Genomic DNA, 16,451 nt, shown 5'->3' with positions numbered 1-16,451 from the left:
TACATTCTAATTTTTCAAAAATTAAAGTGCTTATTCACGTATCACCATCTGGTTCACACCAATCCTGTCAGGCCAATAAAAATTTTTTTTATTGCAACATTCATTTAACTACCTTTTCCACGTGAATCATCTGTTAATTTCTGTTCCGGTATCTAATGTCAAACCATCTCCGCTTGCATCCGTGTCGAGGATTTACTATCCATGTAGATGGAGGTAGGCAAGTATGGGGCGAGTACACAGGGATTTCTTGAGGTCTTGAAATGCAGTCTCACATGCTGAAGTCCATATAAATTGTGTATTGTCCTCGGTTAGCCGATGCAGTGGTTTTGCGATTGTCGAGAACCCGGGCACAAACTGTCTATAGTACGTACAGAGTCCCAGGAAACTTCTTGCTTATTCTTTGGTTGAGGCCACTCCATAACAGAATGGATCTTCTCAGGATCTGTTCACACTCCATCCTGTAAAACGATATGCCCCAGGAATGTTACCTCATGCTGGAACAAGAATCACTTCTTAGGACTTAACTTAAGTTGGGCATTGCAAAGCCTGTCGAACACATCCTTCCAATTTTGCAATGTTCCTTCACTGTATTCCCTACTACAATAATGTCGTCCAGATATACTAGCCATGTTTTCCAAGTAAAACCACGCAAGACAAGTTCCGTTAATCTCTCAAAAGTTGCAGGAGCATTACATAACACCAATGGTAACACAGTGAACTCGAACAGACCGCTACCTGTCGTGAAAGTAGTCTTCTCCTTATCCTCTGGGTGTAGCTCCACTTGCCAGTAACCACTCTTCAGGTCCAATGTAGAGAACCATCTGGTGCCAGAGAGTGTATCAAGTGTGTCATCAATATGTGGGAGGGGTTAGCTGTCCTTTATGGTGATGTCATTCAGCTTCCGGTAGTCCACACAGAACCTCATTTGGCCATCCATCTTTGTCACTAAAACAATTGGGGAAACCCAAGGACTTGCTGATGGTTCTATTACACCACCCTCCATCCTAACCACGATCAACTTCTCAGCTTCTTCCTGTTTTGCTAGAGGCATCACCTGTGTTGATGCGATGATAGACCAGGATTGTTTTCCCAAGGTCAGTATCCCCTAAGGAAAATACATCCTGGTTGTTTATCAGAAAAGCTGTGACTTCTTCTATTTCCCTATTTGTTAGATTATTTTGGCATTGCCTTAGCAGATGCTCTAGATTTGGGTTCAGTGTTGGCACATCACGTCTAATAGGTAAGGAGGACTCACATTGGCCTACTCAAGAGACTGGTTCGCAGCTAGCTATTGGGTCTCCCGGTTTAAGAACCCTTGTTCGAGAGTCGAGGTAGGCCACCCTGACTGTTGCAACCTCGCCGACCCTTGCAATGCTTCGAGCAACCAGGAGTGTTTTCAATCCTAAAGTCATAGCTGGCTCTATCAGGTAGCTCAAGTTGCCCCTAGGGTCTCACATAATTCTAGCTGCTATTATCTGCTCATGGTTTGCTGGAATAGAAACAGATTCGCGAACTACCACTTGCATTACAGGAACTTCTAATTGGTCGAGGGTAAACAAGGCCACCTCTTCATCTTTAATACGCAGTACATACCTGTCCTTCCATGTCAATAACGAATCCATATCGATTCATGATGTCCACTCCTAATATTACCTCATCAGTGATATCAGCAACAAGAAAGGTCTGTGAGAATGTCCAAGTTCCAATCATTACCTGCAAATCCAGCTGTCCATGCACAGGTGAAGTGTCTCCAGTGGCTGTTTTGAGTCTATATGGGATGGATTTCCTCCTCAGCTTTTCTCTACTTACAATGTCTGTGCGGATTATGGATGCAGATGCCCCTGTGTCAACAATACGTAAACACTGTCTGCCATTGATCCATCCATCAATTAAGCGACAAACTGTCATGGCCTCTACGAAATACTGATACGGGAAAAACCCTAGGGGATACCATTTCCTGTAGAGCTGTCATGCGCCCTTCATACCAGCTATTTGCGCGTTTCCTCTGTTGATCTTCCTGTTTCTCTTCCTGGTGTGTTGTCTTCCTGCGTATCAGACAGTTCCACTGGATGTGTCCTGGTTCACTGCAGACAAAGCACCGCAGGCGTCCTCCTGCTCTCCTGATCTGATTACCTGGAATATCATTCAGCAGCTTCTTCAATGCTCTGAGACTATCTTCTTCACTAGTGGTGTTTCTAGCATTTGCTGCATTGCAGGGTTCCAGTCCAGCTTTCCTTGTCCTGATGCTTGTGTTTCTTGAGGCACTGCATGCTGCCTCAATTTCCAGGGCATGGACCAAGGCCTCGCAACTCTTCTTCTGTCGGGCCAAACGAAGAGTTGGCTGAACCTCCGCATCTCTGAGCCCGTCTATAAAAGCACTAGTGGCTAGCTGCTGGCAGTACTCTGTTGGTGCTTCTGGGTAGGCAAGGTGTGCGAGCCGCTCGACGTTGGCTTCGAATTCTTGGAGGGTTTCTGAAGATCTCTGTTGACATGTCTTTAGGGCTGTTCTATTCACCTCGACCATGTGTCGGTCGCCATACCTCAGCTCAAGGGCCTCTACCAATACTCCAGTCTCTTTCTGCTCTGTAACTGGTATGGTCTGCAGCAGCTGTAGTGGAGATCCTCGCAGGGCCAATACGAGTGCCATAGCCTTTTTTCCTCATTCCAGTTATTCACTTCAGCAGAACTGTAGCCTGTAGACAGCCTATGACGATTGGCCATCAAAGGCGGGTGGCTTGAATTTTGGGTGACCAGTTGCGCCTTCTACCTTCATGTCTCCAGAATGACTGCTCCTTTTCGTAGCCAATGTAGCTTCCTTGATCATCCGAGGGCACTCTTCAGTTACAGCTGCTACATGCTGTTCGGTGGTCTGCTTGAGCTGAGCTAGCTGTTTTTCTTGTTCTGCAAGATGCTGCTCCAAACACTGCACTTTCCCTTCCAACTGAATACTGGTTTCATCCATCTTATTCTTTATGTCTTCGATCTCAGTCTTCATGGTATTCTTAATCTCTTCTTGGCAGTTCTTCATTTGGCTCTTCATCTCTTCTTGGCAGTTATCAATTTTACTCTTCATCTCTTCTTGGCCATGGTCAATTTTATTTGTCATCACCTCTTGGCAGTTCTTCATTTGGCTCTTCATCTCTTCTTGGCTATTATCAATTTTATTCTTAATCTCTTCTTGGCCCTTCTCTATTTTATTATTCATTTCAGCCAAGAAAGCCATTACGTTTTTAAGTTTGTCAGCGGCCATCTTTCTTGTCAACATACAATACAAGCCTAACACTACTGTCTTATGACTACACTGTAATTTCCCCTATGGGCTAACCTAACCCACTAATAAACACTAACACTAATTTTTAAACTACTACACTCAAAACTAACTACAGTTCCTAACACTAATTAATTATAATTTTTTTAAAATCAATATTCATTATTTGTAAATAATTTAATTAGGGCTATCCCACTTCTGACACCAAAATGTTAAGATTTCAATAATCGTTGAGTGGGAAGAACTGGGTTCCTATAGGGATAGCCCAATTATTTATTTATTTTTGCACAATTTTTTGACTGCTAATTTTTACAACACTAATTCATAATCTTACTTAAAATGCCTACTAATCAATTACTCGCACTCAGTATCTCAGGTCCTTACACACCGCACACTTCGCTGGGCCGCACCCCTCGCGCAACTCTCGCCGCAGCACTCCTCGTGGACCTCCGTCGCCGAACACTCGCCGTACTCTGTCGCCACCGTCGCATTCCCTTCGCCTAGGAGCTCACTCCAACTCGCTGAGCCGCTCCGTCGCCACCGTCACACTTCTCTTCGCTGAGCCACCGTCGGGGAGGCCGGCGTCCAGGCTTATGTAGACCCTGGCGCCCTGTGCCAACCCGATGCCCAAAGCGTAGAGAAGGGCATTGTTAGCTCATGCGACGGCCTGGGATGACGAGTCACGTCATCTCGCGCTGACCCAACGCCCGAAGCGTTGTGAAGGGTATCAGCTGCTCGTGCGAGGCAGGGCGCCACGCGGGGAGCGGAGTCGTGGGAGGGAGGGGGGGGGGGGGTTGCGACGACCCTTGTAATCCAGGCAGGCACGCGTGGCATGTCGACCATGTGAGGCTGCCAGCCAACACTGAACCTGGCGCACGTCGCTGCCCTGCTTGCGCTCGTAACAATATATTCCAGGGTAGTTTTACTATCATAAAGTTTTATTTGGCATACTATTACATCTGTTATGTCTCCTAATTTTTACGAAAGGGACTATATAAAGGTTTATATTGCTAAACATGAGTCCGCTATCTTGACGACTTCCGCTTGTGGGTATGGCAGAAAAATAGAATATGTTCTATTACGGTTTTGGCCAAGACTTCGGGTATGAAAACTTTTATACCCAGAGCCAGACCGCTTGAAAGGGTGCTGAAACTTTACCTACAAGAGAGCAGGCGTGCTAACAGAAAATAGGTATGAAAACTGCTGAGGAAATGGGTATCCAGTGGGGCTGGCTTAATTGACTGGTCCAGGCAAAAACAATGTCAATTTTCAGAAAGTCAATATTTTTGAATAAATTTAGTAAACTGGTCAAGCACCCTGCAACTTTGACTTTGACCTGAAGTGAGAGATTTACAGTTCATCTACTGTTAATCAGTGCTTACAATAAATTTTACAAACTCATTTCAATTAATAACATTCAATTGTCTAATCCTTTCCAAATTATCTGGCTATCCTACCTATATTCTCATAATTCTGGATTGACTCTGCTCCCAACTGATTCGACTTAACAAACTTCTACTGTATTAGACTTAACTAATTTCTACTGTACCTGTTAAGTTTATTTTTGAATGATTGACATCCTTGTAATGATTTATGCTTTATTTAAAGGAACTTAGAGCATTTTGGAACATTTTGGCAAGAAATGATAGTTCTGGGGAAAAATAGTTTCCAAATTAGCACGCTACCTACATTCTATAAGATTATAATTGCAATAGCTTCCTGAACAGGTTTGAATGAATAAACATTTCTTATTTGAATACAAAATAATTCAAAGTAAATTTGCTTGAAAATAATATTATAGAAAAAGTTTCCCATCTCAGACCAGAATTTTATGCCAGTTTGAAGAGGCTACTACCCATCTTCATGACAGGGCATCTTATGTAATGGTGTTGCATGGAGTCTGCTCATCTACTGGTATGTTGCTGTTACAGAGAGCCCAAATAACATGAAGAACACACTCATTCTTATGTCAACAGTAATGACATTTGGCCATTATGCATCTTAGCAAAAAAGCAGTGCAGAACAGGGGAAAAAAAACTCCACCATACCCCCATAAACTCCCCCTAGAAACAATAAGCAGTAAACCTAGTTTCAGACTTTCCCGCAAAATACAATTTCTCATCTAATATGGTCAATGTTTCATTCCCACCATTTTCTCCATCACATGTAAGTTATTATTTCCTATGAAAAAAATGCCCATAAACTTAATTTCCTGCATAAATATTTTTTTTTTAATTTAAATCATTATTCACTAGGAAATTATTGTTTACTTATTTAATCAACAGAAATTCAAAAATGTCAGACTTGTAAATTCTCTTGCAGACAAGTTTTCAAACATTATAACCTTTATTTGATCCGTCGCTGCAAGCGCTGGTTGGCATCATGTCTGGTTGAGTAGTACAGAGTGCACGCAAGTAGTAAAATATTGGTGTCTCGCCAATTGCATGCAGCAAGTGCATGCTGTAAAGAGTAAAATATATTCAATAGCCTGCACTCTTTTATGGTTAGTGTGCATTACTACAACAGTTATTGGTAGGGGTGAGCCGATGCCGATTGCCGATTATTAAGATCGGCCAATTTTGGTCATTTTTGTCATTTGCATGATCGGCTTCATGCATGCCGATCCTTTTTGCCGATTACCGCTTTCTGAAGACAAAAAAAATCTCAACGTAACACAAAAGCGCCGACATATTTTTTGCTTCATAACTGTTGCATGACGTTTTTAAGTAACATTTACGTTACTTACGTGTTTTAATCTTTTCTGCAGAAAAAAATTAAGTAAAGTTATTCTTAAAAAATAAACATATTCATGAAAAGTACGTTTGTTAAAAAAGAGTAAACAAAAGCATACCAAACCATTTAATAAGTCATGCATAGGGGCCTGTTCTTTTCGCGATTAAACGACAATAAATGTGAAATCACCGTAAAATACAGTTTTTACGTGAAATCGCCATAACACAGCATTTTTACATGAAATTTAGTATTAAAATGTGAAATCGCAGTGTTTTTAAGCAAAATTTAAATACTGGGTAAAAAGACTTGTCTCGTCACTGATAAACAAACACCGCAACATGGCCGCCACTGAACATTAGTCATAATGCACTAAAGCAAACAAAAGCTTACACACGCTCACGTTATAATGTTAAACTCAAAAATATACTGTAAAAATACGTAAAACTACAGCGTTTATTGTCCTTTACGGCATAATGTTTGGACAAACAGGCGAAGTTTTAAAGCCTACGCACACCGCTCGGGGCACTGACGTCAGCTTGGAACAGCGACACCCGATAAATACAAAAGCAAGCAGATGATTGGGCGAACGGTGGCGGTGTTTGGAACAGCCTTACGTGAGTGGCCATACTACGTCAGCCGGGGGCGCTGGCATATAGTTGGAACAGCGGCTTAATATCAAGCAGAAAGCATTTTAAATCGTGCCAAAAAGCGGAAAAATGTAAACAAACATTCATTTTCGAATGGTATGATGATGATGATTAGTTGGTCAACAGTGTGTTATAGATTTTGTTAAAGGGATTAATAGATTTCCAGATTAGTTTATAGGAACAACTAATAATGAGTGTCTAAATCAAAAGTTTGTCATATAAATATATGTAACCTATTTGTTTAGGGTATTCAGTAATGAGTAAATAATATTTAACTTAAGTAATTTGGAGCATATTTTACAACCAACTTAAATAAAAAAGCACTAATCAGTCAAAAAAATCTGCATGATCGGTACCACATTTCTGGCATCGGCATGATCGGCAAATGTGGTGATCGGCTCACCCCTAGTTATTGGTATACTATATTAGTTCTGTTTCCCGTTCAGGTCATGCTTTTGTTTTCAATTCATTTCAAGTTGACAAAAAATATATTTTTGTTTTGTAGTATTTATTTACTGGTAATATGGGACCAACTAAATGGGATTGAATGCAAAATTAGAATATGTGTTTGATGTGCAAATTTCTCTTTCTGAAACAAATTTTAAACTACAACCTCAATTTGTATTTTTTTTTTGTTCAGTTTTTATTCAACTAAATGTGCAAGTAAGAATTAATTTTTTCAATAAAAAATTAAAATTTTTTGTTGTTTTATACTATAAATTAATAACTTCCCTCTTTTAGTCACACCAAGTGAGACCTAAACATCTATCAAGCATTACACAAACTAAGAAAATTTAAAAAAAAATTTAATCATCTGCATTCATGCAGCTTCACAGGAGCCATTAAATGGAAACATTTCACTTCGGCTAACCTGAGGAAAAGCTGCTCCAACTGTCCGTATGGCAAATGGGGTGCAAAACAAATTAGATAAAATTATATTTTCTTCCAAAACTTGATGCTCTTTGAGAACAGCCACTGCTTTTATAACTGTGTTACCAGTGCCTGAAAACAATTCAAAATACATGCTCATGAATAATCTGCTGAACAACTTAAAACTTTATGTAAAAAAAAAAACATTTCACTTAATGTAACACCACTGTTTTTTTATGTACAATGGTATAAGTATGTTTCTGCACCTCATTGGCCATGCTTAAATAGGCACAGTGCATGTGCCAACTTGCAGGGCTGCTGCAAGCCTGTAGTTCAGGCAGCAACACAGAAACTGGACATAGTTCTAACTGAAAACTGATCATTAAATTCTGTTGCTTTAACTTACTAAAATTGGGAAAATAAGTAATTTAAATTACATTGGGAAAAAGTGTCACCTTTTCCACAGACACATGAAAATTTCAGATAATATTCATCAGAGAGTGGGAAAATAAGAAAAATTATGTTACAGCATTCCATTTAAAATATGAAAAAAAAAAAAAAAAAGTTTATTCAATGTTCCTCTAGTATGAAAATTTTCTTATTAACATACAACCTGAGAAGTGTTTATTTCTTGATATATAATTTATTGTGAGGCAGAGGCTTGTAAAGGTAAATAAACACTTTAATAATTTTTTCCTTCTTGGAATTAAGAATATTTGGATCTAATATACTGCTGGTTAAGTTAGTAAATAATGAATTATGCTACTGAACAAATATATTAAACAGTATTGCTGTATGCACTAATTACAAGCATGCTGGGAAGCAAAGCATAAAAGACCCTCCTACATATTTCCAATTAACTTTTTAAGATCTTATATCTATATCAATAAAATAATAACTCATATACTTAAGTATTTAAGCATTCCATCTGCAAAACAATACAAAATGTAGCAACTTAAAATAGGTAGGAAAAGCATTTTTATAAATTTGTATTAGCTGAATCACATAGCAGCAGAGGCAAAGTTTACAACACCATTTGCTGTAATAATAATAATAATAATAATAATAATAATAATAATAATAATAATAATAATAATAATAATAATAATAATAATAGAAAACCATAAATACAGTGTGTCCGTAAAGTTATGGTGCTCTTTCGACCAGTCACAAGAAAGCAATGAAACAAATATGTAGATAGAAAAGTGAAATCTTCGTAAAATAAACGGTAAAAGTTGAGTTTATAGCAGGCTATGCATAAAAAGCAATTCCAGTATACATTCACTCCTTTAAGGTTCGGTTTCTGGTGTCGAATTGGTTGTCATCGCTGTTGATTGAAAAATTGCCTTGAAAACTTACTCTAATAGTTGGGTCACATATTTTATTTATTTATTTATTTATTTATGTTTGTAACATGCAACAAACAGCCTAGGGGCTTTAGTGGTGGGTATGACACATACTGATAGTAACAAACCAGAATATAAAAGACAATACAAAAAATAAAACAAGGACAAAACAAGAACAAAACTGGACACTCCTCATTGGCACCAAAATAGGCAAGCTCTGTCCGAGGTGAAACCACAGCAGGTAGGCACATCCGCAGTTGGCCAACACACAAAGACAAACATACCAGATACTTACAGCGACCAAAACAAAAAATACTAGTAGTACAACAGAAACACAACACATACACAATGGAATATAAGAACATAATATTAAATTTCATTACCAGAAATTTACTGAACATTATTTTTGAACTGCAAAAATGCATGCAATAATCATAATTAGAACACGTGCTTGACATTTTACCGATGTTACGTAACATTTAGTAATATCTGTTAGGAATATTGGAGAAGAAACTTAAAATGCAATAGTGCTGTCTGAATAAATTTACGACAAAACTTCTAAAATGAGAGTAATAAAAAAAAAATAACCAATTTGACTTGTGAGACTGAGCCCTAAGCAACAAATTTTCCTCTGATTGGAATTAAAATACTTTGCTCACTTCTGATGTAAACACAATGATCTTGATTTGAGAGTCCATTACCTAGGCAAAAATATTTAGATTGTAAAGTTCTTTTTTTTTTTCCTTTTAACTGGCCAGGTTTAGCTTTAGGAAGTTTTAAAATAACCATGATTCATCGAGGATCAAAATGAAGTTCCGTTAAGCAGCATCCGGAGCAAACTATTCCCAACAGCCTGACATGAGCAGACATCACTCACGGAACTGTTGGGTTGTTAACTTTTAGACTGCACTCTGAAATACCACTGAGAAGGTAATCTGGAGAGTTATTTTTTTTTTTACGCTGTAGAGGGGGGAGGGGAGGTAGCTTACAAATTTAAATTATTAGATGTTTTAACAGTTAAAAAATTCAGATACATACTTTACCCAGAAATCAAACCCAGAACCCTTCGCAACAAAGTTGCTACTTCAATCAACTGTGTTTCAGGCATCGGCTTGCAGACTAACCTTGGGAGTTAAGTTGGATCGAACATTTGCCTTACCATGGACTACATCATTACACTTTAAACTTGGAATGTAGAAAAGTTTTTACTGCAAAACAAATGTAAGGAAAAAAAATTTTTCTATAGATATCAATGAAACATGCATTCAAAAATACACCACCATATAGTTTATTAGGAGAAAAACCTATGATTTATACAAAATGTATGGTGAATGTTAACACTATTAAATACATTTTATTGAGAAAAAATCATGGAGATCTAAGTTATTGAACCAGTTTCCCACAACACAGAATTAGCACTGACATTTACATATCACAAATGCATAATTTCATGATGCAAAGTGTTAAATAACAATGGAAGTAAAATCAAAAACCAATTGTGAAAAGGAGCTGAGAAAATTCTAACTAGGATGCAAAGGGCTGTATAAAAATGCATATGGGTAAAATAAATTGTAAGAATTGTATAGAGAATAAAGTGGTAAACTTTGTCACACAATTAGAGCCAACTTAAAAAAAATATAATATAAAACATTCATAGCACTATAGGCTCATGCCAGGACCTAAGCAAGCAGGTGTGGCATTAGCTGGGAAACATGCACTGTACCAAACACTGCACTCCTCTGGTCAAGAAAAGATGAGCTGGCTGTGAAGAATCAACTTGTTTTTCTGATGCTTGAAGAAATGTAGTAAAATGTCAAATATTAAACACTGCCATGTTTTCTTACTTCTTTTTTACTATTGTGCCCTATGTGTTTTTTTTCCAAATCAATATCAATATCATAGGTCATAAATATAATTTTAAAAAAAGGTTTAGATAAATCACAGAAATAAACAGATAAAAAGGGAAACTAACAAAGAAGTAAGATGAAAAAGTTTTGTAGCAGCATAGACCACATCTCATAAAAAAAATTTTTTTTTTTTTTAGTAACTTGTTACACAGTATGGGGTAGTAAGAATACTTATACTGCTTAATATAATGTGCCCTTTTCTAAGCACTTTTCTTGCTGACCAGAGAAGGTCACAAATGTTGTTTAAAAGATATCAATTTATTTATAAAGTTACTACCTACTACAAGCCACTGTAAATAGATACACTGCACAAATACTGTTCATGGAAAATGCTTTGTATTTAGAAAATTTTTGTTTGATAAAATTGGGTGTACATGATTGTTTACAGAATTTTTTGGGAAGACTTCTCTATAATGAAATTAATTAATATGTATAAAAATAAATCCTCTCCATTTGCTGCAACAGAAAAATAACATTGCATGCTCTTGCTGAAAATTAGGCAGTACTTGAACTTTATGCATTTACAGAAGCCAAGCACTCTAAATCTTGAAACACTACTTTTGTACAAATTTTTTTTTGAAGTTAAAAGCAAAAGTCAAAGACATAAATATCTTTTATTTTACTATAAAATTACACTTCACACACCCCTGGAAATAAACCAAATCACCAATCCCTCACTTAGCACGACTAATGTGTTCCTAAAAAATGTTCCATGCTATCCAAAATCACATATTCTGAAGCACTGGTCTCCATAAATAGCAAGGCTAATTTACTTAATGTGTTCCAGAATGTGTAGGAAAATATTCTTTACATAATATTAATGCATAGAATAACACTCAAATATCTCACACTATTTATCTTTATAAGCTTACCATTGAAATCTTTGTATAACAAATACAACACTGTGTAATGGGAGATAAATATCATCAGTCGACTAGGTGACTTGCCCATCCGGGCGTGACCTTCAACTCAAGTCGTACCTTTCCTTTAACTTTCCAAACCATACTTTACTGGCAGTGAAACCGATATTACTGTCTGGATATTTACATTTTAATTTTTCAAAATTTCAAGTGCTTGTTTGTGTATCACCGCTTGGTTCACACCAATCCTATCAGGCCCGTGATTGTTTTTTTTTATTGCACCATTCATTAACAATCTTGTGAATCATCTGTTAATTTCTGTTCCGGTATCTAATGTCAAATATATTCCCGCTAGTACAACCAACAGCACCAGACTTATATAAACGTTCAATAGAGTCCTTATTTTGTATGATTGTGTGCACAGTTGACTTGCTTAAAACTAAAGTGCGACCAAAATAAGTGTGGGCTTTATAACAATCTGCACTCCGTAATACTAACAGTTTTGTCTAAAATACTTGAACACGATGCATTATGCTCTCACTTGGAAGCCATGATTCCATTATGATTCCAACTGCAGGTGCTTGCGGATGTACAGTTACCAGCAGACGAATGGGCAGACATTGTTTGTGTGTGTGAGTTCCCTCCCACTGGCTAGACTGAGTTCATGGCCCTAGTCTGAGGCAGGGAGACAACGGTACAGCATGGCGGCATACGCGCGGAAGAAAAAACAATTGGTCCTTTACACTCGATAGCCGCAACTTAACTTGCCATAGCTGATGTCTGTACAACAGCCAATAGTGTAGTCAGACCTGGGCATGCATCTATTCCCCCCTTGTATGGCTAAATGTATGCCACGGCACATCTGTTGTTTACAGAAGTGGAAACAGACTTTGTGGCATCATACTTGACTTTTTTTTTTGCCTGCGGAGATTTCGCGCTAACTGAAATTGACATCACACTAAATGAATTCACACAATATGAAGACATGCTAAGTGAGGGATTGGTGTACCTGAATTTATTTTAAGCAGCAAAAAATTTGACTTACTCATGATTGGATACATAAGAAGAACTTTTCTTCTTGAAATATCTTCAGGAAAGCGAGCATACACAACTCTAGCTTCATGAGTGTCTGCATCAGATTCAACCAAGATTTTTCCTATGCGAATTGAACGGCAGCAATCTCGTAAACCCTAAAATATATTGTTATAGAAATGTTTTATTATTACAGAAGTTGGGTAAACTACTATGTGAATACAGACAACAATAAAATTTTACTGATAGATAATAGAGCTTCATATATATATAAGTTTATTTATGATTAACTATTATTATAGATAAATAAAAACAATTATGTAAACAACTGTTTTAAAGTCACATTTTACTAGTAACTCTATTTTAAATAATCAAAAACCTTACAAATCAATCAAATTTAAATCTCTAATTGTCAAAAATGAGTGAAAATAACAAAAGGCAGGACAGCACAAATTAATAAAAACCACAAGATAAATCACAATAGTCTACTTTAATTGTTTGCTGAATCCTGTGTCTTACCTGAGGACATATTTCAGGTCCGAATCTGAGACTTATATAGCATTTTCTGTTATCTTACTTCTTTTTTACTATTGTGTAGTATGTTTTTTTTTTACTTTATTTCACTGCTACTTGTTTTATCTTTCTGTTTTTAAGTTTTTGTCATTGCTAGTTTTCTAAAAAGTAATCATAATATGTTAATGTTTAAATATATCCAGTCCTTGTGTTATTCTGTTTTGCCATTTTCCTGATGTCGCTACAACAGTTATGTTTATGTTGGTTCTTAAATCTGTGTGGTTTTTTTATTTTGTACTGTTCTTTCATTTGCATTTTGTTATTTTGACTTTTGTCTGGCAATGGAAAGCATTCATTTAAGTTAAAATAACATGTATATCAGAACTGCTATTACAACAAAGAAACTAAATAAAAGTTTTACAAACTATCTAAATTAATCTTAATGAAAATTATTAAGAAAATGGTAATGCTTATGCTACATATTCTGTATGACTGGAAAAAACTGATAAACAAACTAAGAAAACAATGGAAAAAAACATTAAAACCATGGAATTTCTATACAGTCAATAATAGTGTTGGCATATTTATCTATGGATTAAAAATTAATAATCCATTAAAATGTAATTATAACAGTAATACACAATAAATTATAAATCAAAATATTAATGAGCATGACATCTATCCTGCAGTTTCACGTTAAACCTATTTAATGTTATTTTAATCTTTCATCTTCAAAAAAGTTATTAGGCTACTCCATAGCAGAATATCTCAATACAATCTTAACATTTCACCATATAATCTTGCTAATTAAAACCCACTTCTTTACTTTTCAATGCTGTTTTATTTTTTATAATATTCAATAATTAGCATATGTATTGTACAATATCTGATCTGTGTTATTATTGTTTCACTTTTATATGAATTGTATCTTTTAATCTGCGAATCTTGCCTATTTATAACAAATAGCTAATATTTTGGAGTGTCCAATACCATTGTGTAACACTTTATAATCAAATGGAGGCAAAAAATAAAAACTGCCAACTCAGAGGCACTAACAATTAAGTAAACGAGCCAGCAGGCATCTACACAAACTACAGTAAAACCATCAAGTCAGAATTTCTGTTACAAAATCCCAGTATACCCAAACTGCTAAATGCATATTTTTTTTTTTCAGCACAGAACTGGGCTACCAACTTGAAGTTTTATATGCATTTTATGTTAAGGAGGTATTTTGTTGAATTGTAATTTAACTTACATATTTTAACAGTGAAATTAGTGAAAAAGAAAAGGTAAACCGTTATTTAAATTTTAAATACTGTCTTATGCTTGAATTGTCAAGGGGCTTCGTCCCACAGAGCCCCATGCAAATCCCCCCTCCCCCTCCTGTCGACCATGACATATACACAATAACTAACTCAAAACACTCCTAGTACTGTTTTATTTATTTTATTTTTTATTTATTTTATTTGTTAATGTTGTGAGATGACTACTAACAGCGATGAGCCAGGGTGGTAGCCACCATATATAAAAACACAAAAAAAAAAGACAATTAACAAATACAAAACAAAATTAATTAAAACATTGACACAGACAACAGAGACACAATCTGAAGTTATACCTAGTGTGAATAATTGAAACATAAAGTTAAAGATAATACAAAAGGAAATATAGCATTACAACACCGTGGAATACACTACATGTAACTAAGGTAAGTACAGAACATATAATATTATGTAGATAATTACAGTTAGTATCCATAGATTGATATAAAATTTTATATTAATATATCTAGTATTAAATAATTTCGGGAAAAAACAGAGCATAAAGATGATTGATCTGTGGATGCCGAAAAAATATTTTTTTTTAACAAGTTTTTACTCTCTGGTAGGTTGTAAGTGATTTAACATACATATTGAAATTGTTAACAAGTCTATATATAATATCATTTGTATTTAAGAGTGTGCACAAAAAAGGTGGGTTACGGCTATTAAATGAAGGAATTTTAATGCCAGTTACATCAGATATATGAGGACATATAAGATTACCATTCTAACAATTGAAAACAAATATGGCATCTAAGATCTTTCTTCTAGTTGATAATGAACCGAGGAGGGAATTTAAATCTATGTTAGTGATGGTATTTAATTTTTTGTTAATATAGTCAGATACTTTGGATTGAATCCTATCAAGCTTTTCAATGTCAGTGTTATTGATGCTATTCTATATAATAGAACCATATTCAAGTTTTGATCTTATTAGAGCTGTATAGAGGAAGAGAATAGAGTCAATATTGGAGGTGTTAAAGGTGATAAATTTAATTAGACCAAGTATTTTGTTAGATACCGAGATAATGTTTTCAATGTGAAGATGAAAAAATAGTTTTTGATCAAGTAAAATTCCTAGGTCTTTGACATGTTGAGATTTTGTAATAGGTGAGTTATCAAGTTTGTATTCATATTGCAACGGGTAGATTTTTCTAGAGAAGGTAATGTGTAGTAACCTTGGGATTACAATGTACAAAACTGCCACCAGTCTTTGTTTGGTCGTGTATCACCAGCCTCCATCCCGGAACTGTATGTCTGGACGTGCGTTGCCAACCTGGCAGCACACAATATACCACACTCCTCTCCTACCCATAGTATCGAACAAACAAACGACACATGGACAAAGAGTACTACTAGAAATGTATGTTCACACACATCACAGGTTCATCATTTTTTTGGGGACCCTGTTCCTTTTGGGGTATCGTTGACTACTGGCATCACCACTCATGAATACACTGTCTTCCCCTTGCACAAACCCCTTAAACCCGCTTTCCGCATCACTACACCTACTCCTTTCTTCATTTTGGACACTGCCAGCTGCACTTTCCATCAGGTTTTCCTGTGGCTCCTTTTCTGTCAGTGTTGCCCTGCCGCCTGTAGGCTCCGAAGTTGAGGACGTTTGGTGGCAGGGTGGCAGCTGTGCTTCTCTACCACTGACCCGCATGTTGTTGCTGCTGACTGTGTTTGCCTCCATCTGCGACAACGGCGGAAGGGGGCGAAGCTGATCTAGGTGGCGGCGATGGGTGACTCCGCTGGCCCCTTGCACACTGTACGTGAGTGGACCCAACTTGCCAACGACCACCCCCTTCTCCCAACTCTGTTTCCCACGTGCATAAACGGTAAACCCAACACTGTCATTCACCTCAAAAGCTCTGTTCCTGAGGGCGGAACGTGAGACCACCGAACCCATTTGGAGAGTTGCAACAGTGGTGACTACAGACGGGGCTAGTA

The 16,451-nt window shown here is 36.6% G+C and overlaps 1 protein-coding gene across 1 annotated transcript in view; it reads right to left on the bottom strand.

Moving 5' to 3' along the window:
- The window catches only part of LOC134529186 (uracil phosphoribosyltransferase homolog), a 74,335-nt gene that overhangs the window by 12,286 nt on the left and 45,598 nt on the right, over window positions 1–16,451 (bottom strand). The window contains exons 4-5 of the mRNA XM_063363021.1: window positions 12,677–12,821; window positions 7,520–7,650 (exon numbers count right to left, since the gene is read on the bottom strand). Of these exons, the coding sequence (XP_063219091.1) occupies window positions 7,520–7,650; window positions 12,677–12,821 (276 nt within the window). The remainder of the gene's footprint in view (window positions 1–7,519; window positions 7,651–12,676; window positions 12,822–16,451) is intronic.

The sequence above is a fragment of the Bacillus rossius genome, chromosome 2 (genome assembly GCF_032445375.1).
Source record: "Bacillus rossius redtenbacheri isolate Brsri chromosome 2, Brsri_v3, whole genome shotgun sequence".
NCBI lineage: Eukaryota > Metazoa > Arthropoda > Insecta > Phasmatodea > Bacillidae > Bacillus > Bacillus rossius.
Note: the sequence above shows the minus strand (reverse complement) of the source record. Positions and strands in the feature narration are given on the sequence as shown.